The sequence below is a fragment of the Aspergillus costaricaensis genome (assembly GCF_003184835.1).
Source record: "Aspergillus costaricaensis CBS 115574 unplaced genomic scaffold BO79scaffold_9, whole genome shotgun sequence".
NCBI classification, from domain to species: Eukaryota; Fungi; Ascomycota; class Eurotiomycetes; order Eurotiales; family Aspergillaceae; genus Aspergillus; species Aspergillus costaricensis.
In genome coordinates, this window is record NW_020291809.1 from 804630 (window position 1) to 819614 (window position 14985).

The following is a 14985-nucleotide window of genomic DNA, read 5'->3' on the forward strand; positions in this document are numbered from 1 at the left end:
GCCCAAACCGAACCCAAAACATGGCCGGCAAAACGGTTCCCCATCACACCCGAGAAATAAGCCAGCGCGCCCGTTTTTAATTTTCCTGGATACAATATGGAGGGAGTCTAGCCAGGGTTCGGGAAATGATGCCGCTGATTCAATTGTCGCTACTTTTTCTCTCCGACAAAGCGCATGGTGATGGACACATACGCCCGCCTCTGATCACTGCCCGAAGCAGAAAATCCTCACGAGCTAAATGGGAAGTCCACCAGAGCCGGAACGTTTCGGTTCAAGCTAGCCTAGCGAGGAAAGCAATGGACACTTTTTATTGCACCTTTCGTCAGGAGCTCCATCCAATTCTCAGCTACCAGCAACTATGTTCTTGGAGCTTTGGGGGAGGAAAAAAAAAGTCTGCAATGTGACGGACTTTTAGGGTGTCAGCCGTGCATGGCCCCGGTGGGTTCCAGCTCCCAACAACCAGCCACAGTGACCTTAGTATTGATCATCCTAGCCAGCTTGTGGGTTGTTAGTGAGCATCTCGGATACATCGCTATTGTCCTGTAATGACCATTCGACAGAGGCTTACTGCTTAGTCCCCCTACCCCTGCCACTCGACGGGTCTAGATTGTGACTGCCGGTGCCATTGGCGAGGGAACATGAGGCCCCCTGTTGAACCTATCTGTTGCTCACGCAGATCCTGGGCCTGTGTCCGTTGACTTTCCCCTTCGGCATTGCTGCTCTCCGGCGAATGGATTTGTTCGCATCACCAAGGTGAGGGGTGTGCCGCAGCTCCAGCCTCCGGATGGTCCGTGAACACTGTTTCTCCGCTTGTATCTAGTGTGGTATGGTGGCCACTGCCAATCAGAAGGGCCGGAATATTTTCAGGACAGAGTTACTAGGGCGGGAAAAGCAAACGACAGCGCATCAGTCGAGTTGAGAGGCGTTCCGTGACTTGTCAGCCAATCGAGCCAGTGGCCTGTCTGCGCAGGAAGCATTGCAATTGCCCATTGTATTGTATGATGACTGAAAGATCTAGATGCACTAGTCTCCTGATGAAGAACCTCTCTCTGGTGGCACCACCGATCCAGTGGTGCTAAGAGAACCCCGTAGTATGATGGTTTCTGGGATCCCGTGAGCACCTAGCACACGAATATGCCGCTACTTAGATCCGAAGGAGGAGGTTCAGACCAATGGTATGGGGTAGTCATACAACCTTTGGCGCAGCTGCAGCCTTCAGGGAGACTGCGGAGGGTCTAAAGGCTTGGGGGGCTTGTAGATCATAAAGCTACGTGAGCCAATTGACATCTGATAAGCTTTCCAGACCATTATATATTCGGACACAAATCGGTCGGGGGAAAGTCAAAAGTAGGAAGGAGTAGTAATTTAGCAGTAAGGGAAAACTGGAGACAACGATGATCAGAGAAGATAAGATGAGCAGGGGAACAGGAAGCCAAAGGGCAATAAAGTTTTCCATCCATCGCTCAAAATTGGGGACGAGAAGTAGAGACAAACAAACGAGAGAAAAAGGAAGGAATGGAGGCGTGACCGAAAACAGCAGGCGCGGGGAAAGCAGCAGTCAGGTGATTGCTGGCAGCACATCGCCGCTTCTTCTTTGGGCGGCGCAGCACAGAAATCCCGGATCGGCGATGCATTCAATCACCGTCCGACGTTGACTCTTTCTGTGCGCCCAGATGCAATTGATCCTCCACTGCAGCAAGGGATCCTCGTTCCACGCTTTATCTGCCCTATCTACTACCCCATTCCACGTATCCTTTCGGCTCTTGAAGCTTCTCCGCCCCTCCTTTTTTTGATCGACGGGCCGAAAACGGGTCGGACTCCACAGCCAACCAGACATCGTCATAGCTTGTCCCTCGCGAATACCACGCATATCTGCTACTGTATACATATCACACTATATATATCTGGTCGCTCGACGGACCAGAATCACGGGGTAGGGGGATTGTCCAGGTAATCTATCCGAAAAAAAGCAAATCCCGGTCTCTAGCCATGCCTAACCTCTTATTGCTCACAGTAGAGAAATGTCTCTTAATCGCATCTCTTTCTTGGAGTCTTGGGAGCAGAACCCTGCTGCATTCCGCCGTCAGCCGAGGCCAGAGGACTCGGACGATGAAGATAGATATCATGACCTCCCGGAGCCTTCATTGTCATCATCCTTTCAATCAAACATTAGTAGTCGTCCCCCCTTCCGAGATCGCCTGAACTTTAATCCTTATGCTGGACCCGGTTGGAACGAGACCTTCGTGGATGAGCCCGAAAGACCCTACCGAGGTGCATCACCCAGACGCCTTCGGGCTGATGAAGCTGAACCTTTGGAGCAACCACAAGAGGATGACACTCTGAGGCCACAGCAACCTGCGGGCTTAAAAACTACGGGAGCCTTTGAGGTTAGCCGCTCGAAACGAATCTGTAAGTTGTTTATCTCACCACTGAGACAATGCACATTCTGACCTTCCAAAGTGCAGGTATGTATCGCAGTTGTATACTGCTTGTTCTCTGCAGGCGTAGTCTTTGGCTTCGCGGCAATCAAACCCATCTTCGTTAAAGAAGGAGTCTATCGCAACCTGTGCTCAAAGGACGAGCTCGATAGCGGCTCAGATGTATGCTATCGACAGGACATCCGGTGCGTCGTCTCACATACCGATCTGTATCGGCACATAAGAGCTAACAGACTACTTCCAGGCTAAACTTAATGTTTACGGTAGCCGCCGTTGCAACAAATGTGTCAGCCTTGCCCGTAGGTGCCATATTAGACACCCATGGCCCCCGCGTGTGTGGCATCATCGGCAGTATCTGTTTGACCGTGGGCAGTCTTCTACTCGGACTCGCACCCAAACTATCCTTTGATGCTTATTTACCAGGATACCTCTTTTTATCCCTCGGGGGCCCCTTCATCTTCGTCCCATCATATCAACTGTCGAACACCTTCCCGACCCACTCTGGTCTGATCTTATCCACCCTCACGGGTGCTTTCGACGCTTCCAGCGCACTTTTTCTCGTGTTTCGGCTATTAAACGAGAAGACTGATGGCGCTTTCACCACATCGCGGTTCTTCACTATCTATCTCATTGTACCGATCTTCATCTTGACCGCTCAGCTAACGGTCATGCCCACTACCTCCTACAAGACGGCAGGAGAACTTGTCCAGCACGCGGAAGCCCAAATCGTAGCGGAGGCAACTGACCGCGTGGACGAAGCTATTGATGACCGTAACGAAGGGGAACGGCAGCGCAACGACCGCCGTATTCAGCGGCAGACTGTTATCAATCAAATAGAGGACTTGCTACATGCCCCTGCGCCCGAGCAGGACCATCAGTCACAACTGGAAGTAGAGCAAACTGCGACTATCCCTCACACTGCTGGCGGCGTGTGGGGTGCCCTGCATGGCCGCTCAGCCTTGCAGCAAATTCGCACCCCATGGTTCGTACTCATCACACTTTTCACCGTCCTCCAAATGCTTCGAATCAACTACTTCGTTGCCACCATTCGTCAACAATACACCTATCTTCTAGACTCGTCCGAGCGTGCCAAAGCGTTGAATTCTACTTTCGACGTTTTACTCCCTCTCGGCGGCCTGATCTCCGTCCCCTTTACTGGCGCCATCCTCGACAACGCTAGGACCCCAGTTGTGCTTGGTATCCTCGTTATCACCGCCACGGTCATTGGCCTCCTCGGCTGCATCCCCAGCATCCTCGCCGGCTACGCCAATATCATTCTCTTCGTCATATACCGGCCGTTCTACTATACGTCCGTCTCTGACTACTCTTCCAAGGTCTTCGGCTTCCAAACCTTCGGCAAGGTATACGGCCTCATCATCTGTCTTGCGGGATTAGGTAACTTCGCCCAGACAGGCCTCGACACACTTGTCTTCCGCGTCTTCGACCGCAATCCCATTCCCGTCAACGCGATGCTTACAGGAATAACCTTCCCCGTTGGGCTAGCTTTGGTCGCATACGTCTCATGGCAGACTAAGAAGCTAGCCGCCGCGAAGTTAGCCCAAGAAGAAGCAGCCGATGGAGCCAACGCTGAGAGTGGACTCGTGGCGGGCCACGATGACCGGGTAAATGCTCGGGACTGGTATGCAGATGAGACGACACCGCTGCTAGGCAATAGTATCCGGGGCCGTCGAAGTTCCTTTGCAGTTGGAGGCCCGTCTTCTTAACTTGCCTTGCTGGATAAGAAAGGCTTATCGCTCGATTGGGTTCATATCCCCCGGCGGTTCCACTTCATGCCTATACATTCCTTCCCCTGTAGATAAGACACATAGATAGTTACAGCAGCTGATTGGATTATCATTGTTTGGAAGGGTTGGGATGATATATTTGCCTAGGGGCATAAACCAGCAGTCTTGTCTCTCTCTATCTCTTCCTTTCTCATTTTATATCAGTTATTGTTCAACCCACCCCACCCCACTCCAGATCGACACGACACGACACGACCATTCATGAAAAGAATAAAATAAAATAAAATAAAATGATAATGTTACTTCATTAACTAGTATCATACTTATATTCCCTTCCTTCCTTTCTCAATTTCTCTTCCTCCCAAACACCTGTATATACTCGTAGTTAACACCAAGCAAGTGACGATCTAATGTACTGACTGCACTCTGGATAAAACACACACACACACAACCCGCACAACGCATGCACGAACAAACCAACAAACAAACAATAACCACCACCAACAAGCTGGTACAGGTATCCGTTATCCCTGCAACACATCCTATCCCATCCCATCCTATCCAACCTCACTGCTTCTTCTGCTTCTTCTGCTTCTTCTGCTTCTTCTGCTTCTTCTGCTTCTTCTGCTTCTTCTGCTTCTTCTGCTTCTGCTTCGCTGCTGCTTCGTAACCTCGTAACTCATACTTATGTACCGCACACTTCCTTCCGAGCGGGGTATAATAATAGTAATAACAACAATAAAAGATTAAAAATATAGAAATAAGAGAATTGGAAAATAAGAAAACGAGTAGGTCATTTAAGTGGGGGTAATTGATGGAATGTAAAAGGGGGAACATGAAGTAGAATAGCATGGATGATGGAGTGTAAGTGGGAGAGAGAGAGAGAGAGGGTATAGGATAATTCACTCCATTCGAACCATGGCTAGTTTCACCTCCGCCCAGAGATCACTACCCGGTCGGTCACAGGCACGATCAGACCAGACCATTAGACCGAGGAGTTTGCGGGCATCGACCCAGGATCTGATGCCGTGGCTGGCGGCGGCTTGGCTGAGGACGTGGACGAACCAGGCTCGTTCGGGCCGGTCGTCTGCGGCGATGCCGCCGAGGACGAGGACCCAGAAGAGGGCGATGCGGGCTTGTGGGTGACTCCAGGTGGAGGCGAGGTCGGATATTTGGAGGACATTTTGGATGAGTTTGGCGAGTTGGCCGAGGGGGGTGCTTTGGTAGGGGAGGGGGAAGACGACGCCAACGCCGTAGATGAGGGCCGCGAGTCGGCAGGCCTCGTAGATGATTTCGTGTGGCTTGTAGGCGGAAAACCCGTCGAGTTGGGTGGCTGCGGGGAGGGACAGGAGGGTGTATTGGGTGAGGTTGCGTTGGTCGGAAATGAGGGAGTAGTCGGGGTTGACAAGGTGGGCTTTGATGTGCTCTTCGACGAGTCTCATGTAGATATGCATGGCGTATAAGACTTCTACTAGTTCGGCGGTGAGGCCGATGTCTCGAAGGGGAGCGTATCGGCGCTCTACATCGACGGTTGTGAAGCCGAGCATTCTCTGCAGGGTGAAGTTTCGCCGCTCGTGGAAGAGGGGAATGAAGGTGAATACGGGTGGCATGAGGAAGGTGCTGCAGGTCACAATGTCGGAGCTAGAATTGAGGAGTATTGTTAGTTGTGATGAGAAGTGAGAATCCCGGGGAAGATAAGACATACAAGGAGAGGGTTGCAGCGAGCCCAGGGAGGGTCAAGTTCTCGATACCTCCCCGTAACCGCACCATCTGCACTAGACCTTTGATATGGACCAGGTTCGGCGGAAGGGCTCCATAGACGTCTAGCCACTGCAAGCGTGGTAACGGCGGATCGAACGGCGGAGTCCGATGAATGCCCCGTCCATGATCTTCGGCGACATTATGTGCCATGCAGATGACAGCGAGGATTACTGAATCGCACACTGCTCGACTGGGATTGCTGACTTCCCGCGTGACGTTCTGGATGGTTTCCAGTTCACACCATTGCAAAATCCGCTGCTCTTCTGGCAGGAAGGACTCCCGTGCAATCCAGCCATTGAGCCACCGAAGGCGCTTGTGAGATAGAGAACCGAACACGAAGGCAGTGAATAAGGTGCGATCTTGTAAAGCGAGAGGTAACCAGCTGGTGCTGGATGGTCGCGTCTCCTGACCGGGAGAGACGGGGGTTAGGCCGGGCCACAGGACATAGAGACCTACGGATACCATATGTTAGCGCTCTGGAATAAGAATGTAATGAAGGAACAGAGATGAGCACGAACAGTATTCTTCTGTAGCCGCAATTTCCGTTCTTGCCAGATCCATTGGGTTCGTATGAAACGGATCGACGGCGACGCAACCAAAGCTCTCAATAAAATCCATCGATGTAGCCGACGAGGGAGCCGGTGCGCTGAACGAATCAGAAGTCGTAGTCCTCTTCGTAGGTTCGCTTTGATCATAGGGTGTTTCATCGAGAGTCTGTTGCTGGAACTGCCAGACGGTCTCGGGGGATAACTCCAGTTCTTCCGGATCAAACTGGAACTGCGACTCGCCTGCCACCCCCTGCGCCGAGGGCGGACAGTCGGCATATCCATATTCTGGAGGAGGCGTGGAAAGATCCGATGAAGTACGGCGAACGGGTGTACCAGAGGGAGGGGTGTGTTGTGAGGGGAAGGTCAGGGGGAGGGCGGAAGGCGTTAGAGCAGCGGGGGACGGAGAGCCGTTCGGAGGCGTCAACAAATGGAGGCCTGGGCCGGGCGGAACTGCACCCTGTGGCGGAGACTGACTGGTGGCATCTGGGGACGAGGAGGACGACTGGGATTGATTGCTGTCGGGTGATTCTGGGCCGGACGAACGATCTTTGGTCTGGTCGGAGATCCATTTGCCCACATGGGCGCGGACCAGCCGCTGGATTTTGATCCGCTCCGTCTCAGATGCTGGGCGCGCATTGACGAAGTGAATGGCGTCCTTCTTCCGCCCGGCAGCGACACCTTTAGTAGACGCCATGAGGGCTTGGTCTTCTTCTTTTTCTGCTTCGCTTTCTTCCACCGCTAAGGGTCATTGCCGATCAAGAGCACAGGATGCGACGAGGACGGTTGAGCACGGTAGACGCCCAGGGTAGCATTCTGTTCCGGCGAGGCGAGGAGGATGCAGTGGACGAAGCGAGACGAGATTGAAGCGAAGGAGGGAGGTTGTTTAGGCGCACCAGGGGACGAGGATGGTGGTGAAGATAGCAGGGGTAGTAGTGGTTGTAGTAGTTGTAGTCAAGGCGAAGGCGGCGGCGGCGGCGGCGGCGGAGGCTTGATTGGGCCGCATCAATGAGGGACGGACAAGACGCGAGACGAGGGAAGAATCATCGGACCGACGTTTGGCGCTAATCTTTAGGCTAAATAGGAATTGAACGCAGGGGAGTACTTGAGCGATATGATATTCCGGGGGGGGGGAAAGGAGGAGGGGGAGGGACAAGAAAGAGGAAGAAGAAGAAGGGGGCGAGAATGGATGACGGAAGGATGGGGGGAAATTGGGTGAGCGGATAAAATTGGGGGAGGGGAAGAAGAAAATCCGAGAGAATAAAAGGCAGAAGAGAGAGAGAGAGAGAGAGGTCTGGGGGCGAGAGAAAGTTGAATTAAATTAAAGAGAGAAAGAGAGAGAGAAGCGAAAAGCCAGAGCAGGAAAAAAGGACGAGGGAAAAGCGGCGCGGATCGTCGCTGAAGAGAGCCAAAAAAGCAAAATCCCCAACCATTGAAAGCGTCCCAAGCGATTAATTCGTGCCTGTCAAAAAACTAAACCATCTTGACTGAACTTAGATGCGTGTCTAGTTCTGCGACTAACATTCGCACTATCTACTAATTGCTCTAGTTAGTTAGTTAGTTATGCTTGCTCTCCGATCGATCCATCCTCTGCAGTGGTCCCTCCTCCACACCACCTCCAGTGAGCGTAAGAAGTGCTATCTATCTCTCTCTGTCTCCTTTTTTCATTAATCCCTTCGTAATCATATCATCTTTTCTTTTCCCTCCAAACACCACCACCAGCCTCTCTTCCTCTCCCCCGTTCCACACTCACTCACTCAATTAACTCACTAACTCATCGCTCACCCCGACACCTTAAAATCCCCTACCCTCTCTCTCTGACAAGCACAATCCATGGATCCCAGCCAGCCAAACAACCAACCACCGGTCAATGCGGGGAAATTCCCAAGGTTGACCGCAAAAGTATATCACCTCTTTTCTTTTGCCCACACTATCGGACCCATCCGCTGCAAGCTCGGCCTGACAGGTCACTCCCTCAACTAACAGTCACTCCTTTTCTTTCGTTCTTTCTTTTTTTTCGTCGTTTCTCCCTTATCAGTACTACTATTTTATTTCTCTTTTCTAGGTTCTGCGCTTTTCTCTAGATATCCGAAGCAGCAGCAGCATCTTAGACCCAGCATTGACCGACCCATTTTTACTGATGATCACTTGCTCCGAGATCAGCGTTCTAAACATGACAGATCAAAAGCAGCAAGCAAACACTCGAAGATTGTCTAGATTAAGTACAGTACCTCTCTCATGCAGAGCAAAATAAACATGCTTAACTGTACTAACAGAATATTATGCTCTGAGCCGGTCACAGAAAGACAAGGGCCGGGCCCCAAGTCTTTCACTTACTTAGCTCAGCTTGTTGCAACGCCATCCCATTTAAGGTTAATGCGGCGATGGTGCCTTCGCCCCCTGGAGAATTTGGGGGGGATTTATTTGGGTTGGGGATGGGTGGCGTCCCAGGATTACCCTTACCCTTAACCCTCTCTCTCTCTGCCTTGCTCATCACATGAACAATGGGTCTGCCATGACGTACTCAGACCATGACTCGGCGACTTATAACCTAAATCTCTATCCTCTTATCCTTTCCTTCATCAAGTAACCGATGGGCTAGATGTGATCGGCCGCTGCTCTCTCCCAGACCCCCATCCCCCTGCTTCTTCCTCGGTGACCTGGGCTGGTCCATGGTTCGGCCCGGATCTCGATGCAGAGGATAATAGTTATTGTCTACCCTACCTACTTTCACTTATATAGACTTTACTTTAGAAAACAGACGTAATATTAGACTTCGTCCATTCATCCCCCCCCCAATTTGGAAAAAAAAATTTCTGGGGAATAAATCTAGTCAAGCTCAATCAATGGGTATTTTCCTCCTTCCCCAGTCACCGGGTCCTGATACTGCTCCAAGGCCTCCTCAACTGCCGCCATGTATCCCAGCACCTTCTCTTCCTGCCATCTGCGCCCCACCACCTGCACCGCGGTAGGCAACCCCGCCATCTTCGCCGCGTCGTAGTGCTTCCAGGCACCGTATGCCACCGCGTTGCTGGCTCCCAGCTGTTTCAGCACCTTCTTGTACGGTCCGGACAGCGCATCCTTCTTCGCGTCCACGTGCGAGACGGGCAGGACACCGGCCGTGTAGTCCAGCAGGTTCCAGAGGAATGTGTATCCGCATGAAGATACCGCATCGTGCATGGCTTTGTGGGGCAGAGCCGGCGTCGCATTGACGGGGCAGAGGATGAAATCGTACTGCTGCGTCTCGGCATCCCACCAGCTATGCCAGGTCGCCCGGAAAGCTTCCCGCTGGGCAGTGAGCTTCCAAAGCTCCGCCGCAGACTTGGGGGCAAATCCGCGGATCAGCGTCGCCCACTTCTCATCCCGTCGGATGTACCGAACCCAAAGATAGTAGAGATAACGCAGGGGACGGGGCAGATTGCAAATCCGTGTCAGCTGATCCGCACCAGGGTCGGATGGCTCAAAGCTGTGCAGATGCGAGTTGAAAGTGACGCACCCGTCAGAGTTGAGCAGCTGCGAGGCGAGGGAGAGACCGGTAAAAGTGTCAGCCGCAGCCGGGGGTGTGATCTCAGACACAGTATGTCCAGCGGCGGTGAGGGCGGCTACTGTGGTGGAAACAGCACGTGCAATGGCCGGCGTTGGGGGAACAACACCTGCATGTGGTCAGTAACGTCCAGCAGCATCCTTTACGTCTCCACTCTTGAAACTTACCGTCATTGCTCATGAGGCCGATTCTCAGCTTTTTGTTTTGCGCTTCGCTTTCCTCATCTTCTCTCCAGGAGATAGGGTGGACGGTATGGTCGTAGTTCCAAGGCTTCATTCCGACAATAGCTTTAGTGAAATAGGTGAGATCGTTCAAAGTACGGGCCATCGGGCTGAAGACACTGGCAACACCTTCCTGGCCAGCCATGCTGGTGTTGACTCCAACCTTGGGCCAACGGCCAGTACTACAGCGGAGGGAGTAGATGCCGCTCCAGGCCGCGGGAACGCGAACCGAGCCAGCGACATCAGACCCGATACCGATGCGACCACCAAGAGCCAGCAGAGCACCTTCACCACCCGTCGAGCCTCCAGGGGAGTATTCAGGGACGTGTGGGTTAAGGCAATGACCCCAGAGAGCATTTGCTGATTCGAACGACAGAAGCGTCACGGGCAGCGCCGTCTTCGCATATGGGACGGCACCTGATGGGGTTCATCATTAGCGAAGGTATACTTTTTGCGACTTCTCGTAATTTAGGCCACGTACCAGCATCCTTTAACAGCTTTGCCATTGGTCCATCCTCCTTATACGGTTTACACGCAAACTTGGTATAGCCAAGAGTAATATCGAAGCCCTTGATTTGCACCGAGTCTTTCAGAGAAATGGGCACACCCGCCAGGGGACCCTTGAGGTTTACTTCGGACTGGGCCCATGATTCTGCCTCAGGCAATAGAAGCTCAGTCACGCAGTTTGTCTTCTCGTGAGCCTTGACTGCAACCTTGCCGTATGTGCGCAGGACATCTATAGGTGCCAGGGAGTCATTCTGGACCTCATACACCAAATCCTGGATAGGCTTGTTGATGATAGCTCTGTCGATAGCCGAGAAGGGCGCATGGTAGTCTGGCGAAAGCGATGCAAATCGAGCCGCCCGCTCCCTCCTCTTGAGGTCCCTGTAAATGATCAGTGAGCCATCGGCCGAGTTGCATGTGGGTTATGTAGGACAGCTTGGGTTGCTGCGTGGAGGCATCGGGGTAACCTACCGGATGCGACGGTACGTAAAGTAATCAAAGGGGGGAAGCATCGTGTGTCACCTCCTTAGGAGTCTGTGCAGAAGCCCAAGGGGGAGAACAGAGAGAGACAGAGAGGAGGAGAGCAACGTTTCGCGCAGCAAAAGAGATCCGTCACAACGCAGGGGGGCGCCTTCCTTTTATTGCGGGGGAAGCACCACACGTGCGGAGAAGCCCGATAAGCTAGACCCGCTGATAAGCGCTCTCTGTCCAAGCTGACTTGTTCGCTTCCGGTACGGCGTCCGCTGAGCTGTTCGAGCTTCCAATTCATCACGATAAGCTATGACAGTCATGTCTAGATACACCTGGAACCTGTTCGTTACTCACGCTGTTAACTTGGGCCTGTCACATTCTACTGAGGATAGTTATTCAATGCAAGAGCTTCCTGGATGACAATGCCAGATACAACACGTGACTGATACAGAAGCGGCTGTTGGCGCTTGAGTTGCCGCATTCGGCAGGTCCATGCGGATAACAAGCTTCCTAGTATCATTCAAGTAATAAACGAAGACTAGACTGCTCCTACACAAACTTCTTATCTCCTAGTCTCGTCTAGTCATCTGCTACTTGACACTTGCCATTAGTTTAGTAAGCGATCCGCTTGTCTCGTTCAATTATAAGTTCAAGTCGGATCAGTCGGCTCCCGACACTGCCGAAGGTTGATAGTTTAGAAATGTGCTAAGATATTCTGTGCCTCAGGGAGTCCACTCGTTTCATTATTTGGGACCATAGCAAGGACCACCCAGCGTCTTCTAAGAAGATTCGAGTCAACGTGAAGTCCATCATGTTTGATCATTATAAACTCAGCCGCGCCTAGTAGATGCCGGAATGTCCGCGAGCATATGCCGGGTATTCTTCTCCGAAAGCCAACCTTGAACGCCGTATGATGAGACTGATTTTACAGATGAGACCTGCTCGTCCATATCCAGTCCAGATGTCTTATTCACAGAATCCCCTGTCTTTCCACATTTCCGCTTCCCCAACCTCGATTTCCAAAATCTCCGCCTTTCCTTTTCAGCTGAGATGGTATGAGATGGCCCCAGCACAGTTTCCTTGGGAGAATCGAACCTTCAGTAACGTTGAAGAACTCGTACTTCCGCCTTCTATTGATGATATCGCGACCAATGTTGCATTCAAACACCACTGAGCCACAGGGTATTCGTTGTTGATTCGTATGGGCCAATGAAGTTAACACTTTTGTCTCACATCGGCACTGCTTCTGTTTCAGGCTTGAGCCAGTTCTTCGATTTCAGCCACAAGATGACGACAACAATGGCCGCAACAATTATCGCTACTATGAGAAAGATCAAGATGCCACAGATGAAAGTCCGCCTTCTTTTCTGGCGTTGGGCCTCAATCCAATGATCTCTGCCGATTTTCATTGATAATTAGCCAGGTGAACTATAATGTTACACGAGGGACCCTGACATACGTCCAGATGGTAGGTTTCTTTGGTCCTGTTTCCGTCTTTGCTTCTTCGTCGAGGTGCATAGCGGCAGAGAAGCGTTTCCAGAACGCCGGGTCCCGGACAAGTGCCATGATCACGCTGCGCCACTAGTTGCCAGACATGGGGTGCCGCAATTCACTGGTTTCAGAATAAATAAGGTGTCCGTGCCGTCGATTGAAGGGCCGTACGATGGCTCAGCCTGGAGCTTGGAGGCGTCAAGGATAGTAAATTTGAAGGATATCAACAAAGCTACGTTGACACAGTCAACCAAAATATGAGCGGTAACGTACGCCTTCGCTTACGGCTGGAGCGCCAGCGAAAGAGAGTGAAGTAGAGATTGAATCAGTCTAACAATTGAAGGCTTCACAAAATGGACTAGTTGTGACCTCCCGAACGACCATAGAACGAGAGACGTCAACAGGGAGCGCAAACGCGGGTATAACAGGGATTAAGAAAAATAACAAAAGCTCAAGCGAGGATGGATCAGGGACGATCGAGGGCATTATTGCTGAATACCAGCAGCATCGGATGCTGGACTCGTTGCAATGCTGCCGTAGAGGTGCGTGAATTCCAAACAGCTCGGCGGGAATGACGGGCCCGGGCCAGGGTCGGCGCGGAATCTGGATCGGCAGCACGCCGTCCAATCACAACCACCGGAATCTGACAGGTCTGGTCCTGCACCCAATAAAACGAGCATCTTCGGCCCACGGTTCGATTGATTAAGGTACGTGGTCATGCCGGTCGGCTTGATCTGGTCAGGCACGAGCAACAAGCATGGCGACCCGGTATTTCGATGCCTATCAACAAACAATTCTCCCAAAGTCCAACCGCGTCGCAGCAGTCTTCCCAGGCTAGGCCAACGAGGCCAAAGTATGTCCCTCAATATTAAAGGTTGTCCCGGTACTTTGAGAGAATGCTGTAAATTATTCCCCGAATATCTCCAAACCTTGATTCTACTCACATTCTTCGACTGTCCGACTCGCAAATGTTCTGCGATCTGATCTGGCTCTTCAGGTATTGATTCAAGAGGCCTTTCATGAAGAAACTCCAGGGCCGAAGCACAAGATTACAGGCGTGGACGGATACTTCGACTTGTGCCTATTCAGTACCTCCAATTTCGTGTCTGAACACTGGGGACCCTGAACTGGTTTGATAAGCCATGCTTATCAAGGACATTTCGGCATAGCAATGAAGTACACTTACAGCATCTGAGTTTGAATCATCTTGGAGCTCATGCGACATCCTCATGTGCATGCATGATTTGACTCACATAGGCCATGTGCACAGAGTATACACACATACTGGCAAGCGCGGCCAGGAGAGAAAACGCCCCACCCACCATTAGCCAAGCCGAAGGCTTGTCTACTGTCTAGACATTAATAGGTTCTGCAATGGGAATCAAGAGTCGTGTAAGGGGACAAGCAGTTTCAACATTACCTTGTCTGTCCTTCGTGGGGTTGCTGTGAGGGACGAGTGGCTGGCAGCTATGTTAATTCCATTGGCTGGAACTCAATTATCAGAATTGAGCTTACTCACTGCGAAACTAGTTGGGCCACCTGGCATTGAATAGCCTAACCCTTGTTTCACGGATGCTTTACTCCCGTACGGCATAAGGCGAGCATCAGCTCGAATCGGTGTTTCACCAAGAACTGTGTTCATCATGGAGGGTGAAAGAAGCTGGATCTACTGGACCGCCCCCTATGCACTCACACTCATCCTTGCTACAGTACGTACTAATGCATGTAATTGCGCTCCGCTTCATTGCAGTTATCACGACGAGATCTTTCATCACATCTGGTTGTTTGGGAGAAGATATCAGTAGCCTTGACGCCTGGCTACCTCCAAAGATAACCAGGTATTGCCACCAAACACGTTGACCGATTCAGCGGAAACATATAGAGAGTATTCTTACTCTTCTGTTTACCATAACGTGTAGATGCGATATACAGCATGGTAATCGGCTCGTACCGAAAGGAAATTCGCGTGTGGGAAGACCTAGCTTCTGAGAGACTCGAGGTATTACTCGGGGTGGCTGGCGGAGACCATCATCCGAAGATGAGCCCTGGTGATAGTGGAAGTAATTCCAGCGGCTTGTGGCGCGGGCCTCGCCGACGATCCAGCCGGACCTGGCACCAGCGGAGCCTGCAAAACGAGCAGGTGGCGCAGGAGCTGGTCTTTGCTCCATAAGGCTCGGCTGCCCGGACCATACCCTTTGGGAAGAGATGTCTTTGGTGGCATCGTTGCATACGTGCATGCTTCTCCTCATTGCATTTCAGAGAGAT

General features: G+C 51.8%; 4 protein-coding genes across 4 annotated transcripts; 1 reads left to right on the top strand and 3 right to left on the bottom strand.

Annotated features, from left to right (window-relative positions):
- Positions 1–1655: 1655 nt before the first annotated feature.
- BO79DRAFT_191793 (putative MFS transporter Fmp42) lies at positions 1656–4283 on the top strand. The gene is made up of 4 exons (XM_025680850.1): positions 1656–1950; positions 2015–2409; positions 2461–2623; positions 2683–4283. The coding sequence occupies exons 2-4, from the start codon at positions 2022–2024 to the stop codon at positions 4160–4162; spliced, it is 2031 nt and encodes a 676-aa protein (XP_025541779.1). The 5' UTR covers positions 1656–1950; positions 2015–2021; the 3' UTR covers positions 4163–4283.
- A 686-nt stretch (positions 4284–4969) lies between these two features.
- On the bottom strand, positions 4970–7373 carry BO79DRAFT_82457 (uncharacterized protein). The gene is made up of 3 exons (XM_025689794.1): positions 6463–7373; positions 5889–6396; positions 4970–5824 (listed from the first exon to the last, which is right to left on the bottom strand). The coding sequence occupies exons 1-3, from the start codon at positions 7184–7186 to the stop codon at positions 5086–5088; spliced, it is 1971 nt and encodes a 656-aa protein (XP_025541780.1). The 5' UTR covers positions 7187–7373; the 3' UTR covers positions 4970–5085.
- Positions 7374–9252: 1879 nt separating this feature from the next.
- Positions 9253–11347, bottom strand: BO79DRAFT_191797 (putative acetamidase). Its single transcript, XM_025680851.1, has 4 exons — positions 11230–11347; positions 10736–11139; positions 10201–10671; positions 9253–10142 (listed from the first exon to the last, which is right to left on the bottom strand). Exons 1-4 carry the CDS (start codon positions 11268–11270, stop codon positions 9319–9321), a joined length of 1740 nt encoding a protein of 579 aa, XP_025541781.1. The 5' UTR covers positions 11271–11347; the 3' UTR covers positions 9253–9318.
- An 852-nt stretch (positions 11348–12199) lies between these two features.
- BO79DRAFT_281189 (uncharacterized protein) lies at positions 12200–13015 on the bottom strand (the record flags this gene model as incomplete). The annotated part of the gene is made up of 3 exons (XM_025688134.1): positions 12689–13015; positions 12463–12624; positions 12200–12359 (listed from the first exon to the last, which is right to left on the bottom strand). The coding sequence occupies exons 1-3, from the start codon at positions 12793–12795 to the stop codon at positions 12200–12202; spliced, it is 429 nt and encodes a 142-aa protein (XP_025541782.1). The 5' UTR covers positions 12796–13015.
- Between the last annotated feature and the right edge of the window lie 1970 nt (positions 13016–14985).

Bases quoted from the DNA above. Each gene is read 5' to 3' on its own strand.
- BO79DRAFT_191793 (XM_025680850.1), top strand. From the start codon at position 2,022: ATGTCTCTTAATCGCATCTCTTTCTTGGAGTCTTGGGAGCAGAACCCT. The intron at 2,410-2,460 runs GTAAGTTGTTTA...GACCTTCCAAAG, and splicing joins TAGCCGCTCGAAACGAATCT to TGCAGGTATGTATCGCAGTT. The intron at 2,624-2,682 runs GTGCGTCGTCTC...GACTACTTCCAG, and splicing joins TGCTATCGACAGGACATCCG to GCTAAACTTAATGTTTACGG.
- BO79DRAFT_82457 (XM_025689794.1), bottom strand. From the start codon at position 7,186: ATGGCGTCTACTAAAGGTGTCGCTGCCGGGCGGAAGAAGGACGCCATT. The intron at 6,397-6,462 runs GTTCGTGCTCAT...TGGTATCCGTAG, and splicing joins TGCGGCTACAGAAGAATACT to GTCTCTATGTCCTGTGGCCC. The intron at 5,825-5,888 runs GTATGTCTTATC...CCTCAATTCTAG, and splicing joins CTCGCTGCAACCCTCTCCTT to CTCCGACATTGTGACCTGCA.
- BO79DRAFT_191797 (XM_025680851.1), bottom strand. From the start codon at position 11,270: ATGCTTCCCCCCTTTGATTACTTTACGTACCGTCGCATCCG. The intron at 10,672-10,735 runs GTACGTGGCCTA...GAACCCCATCAG, and splicing joins AAAGCTGTTAAAGGATGCTG to GTGCCGTCCCATATGCGAAG. The intron at 10,143-10,200 runs GTAAGTTTCAAG...GACCACATGCAG, and splicing joins CGGCCTCATGAGCAATGACG to GTGTTGTTCCCCCAACGCCG.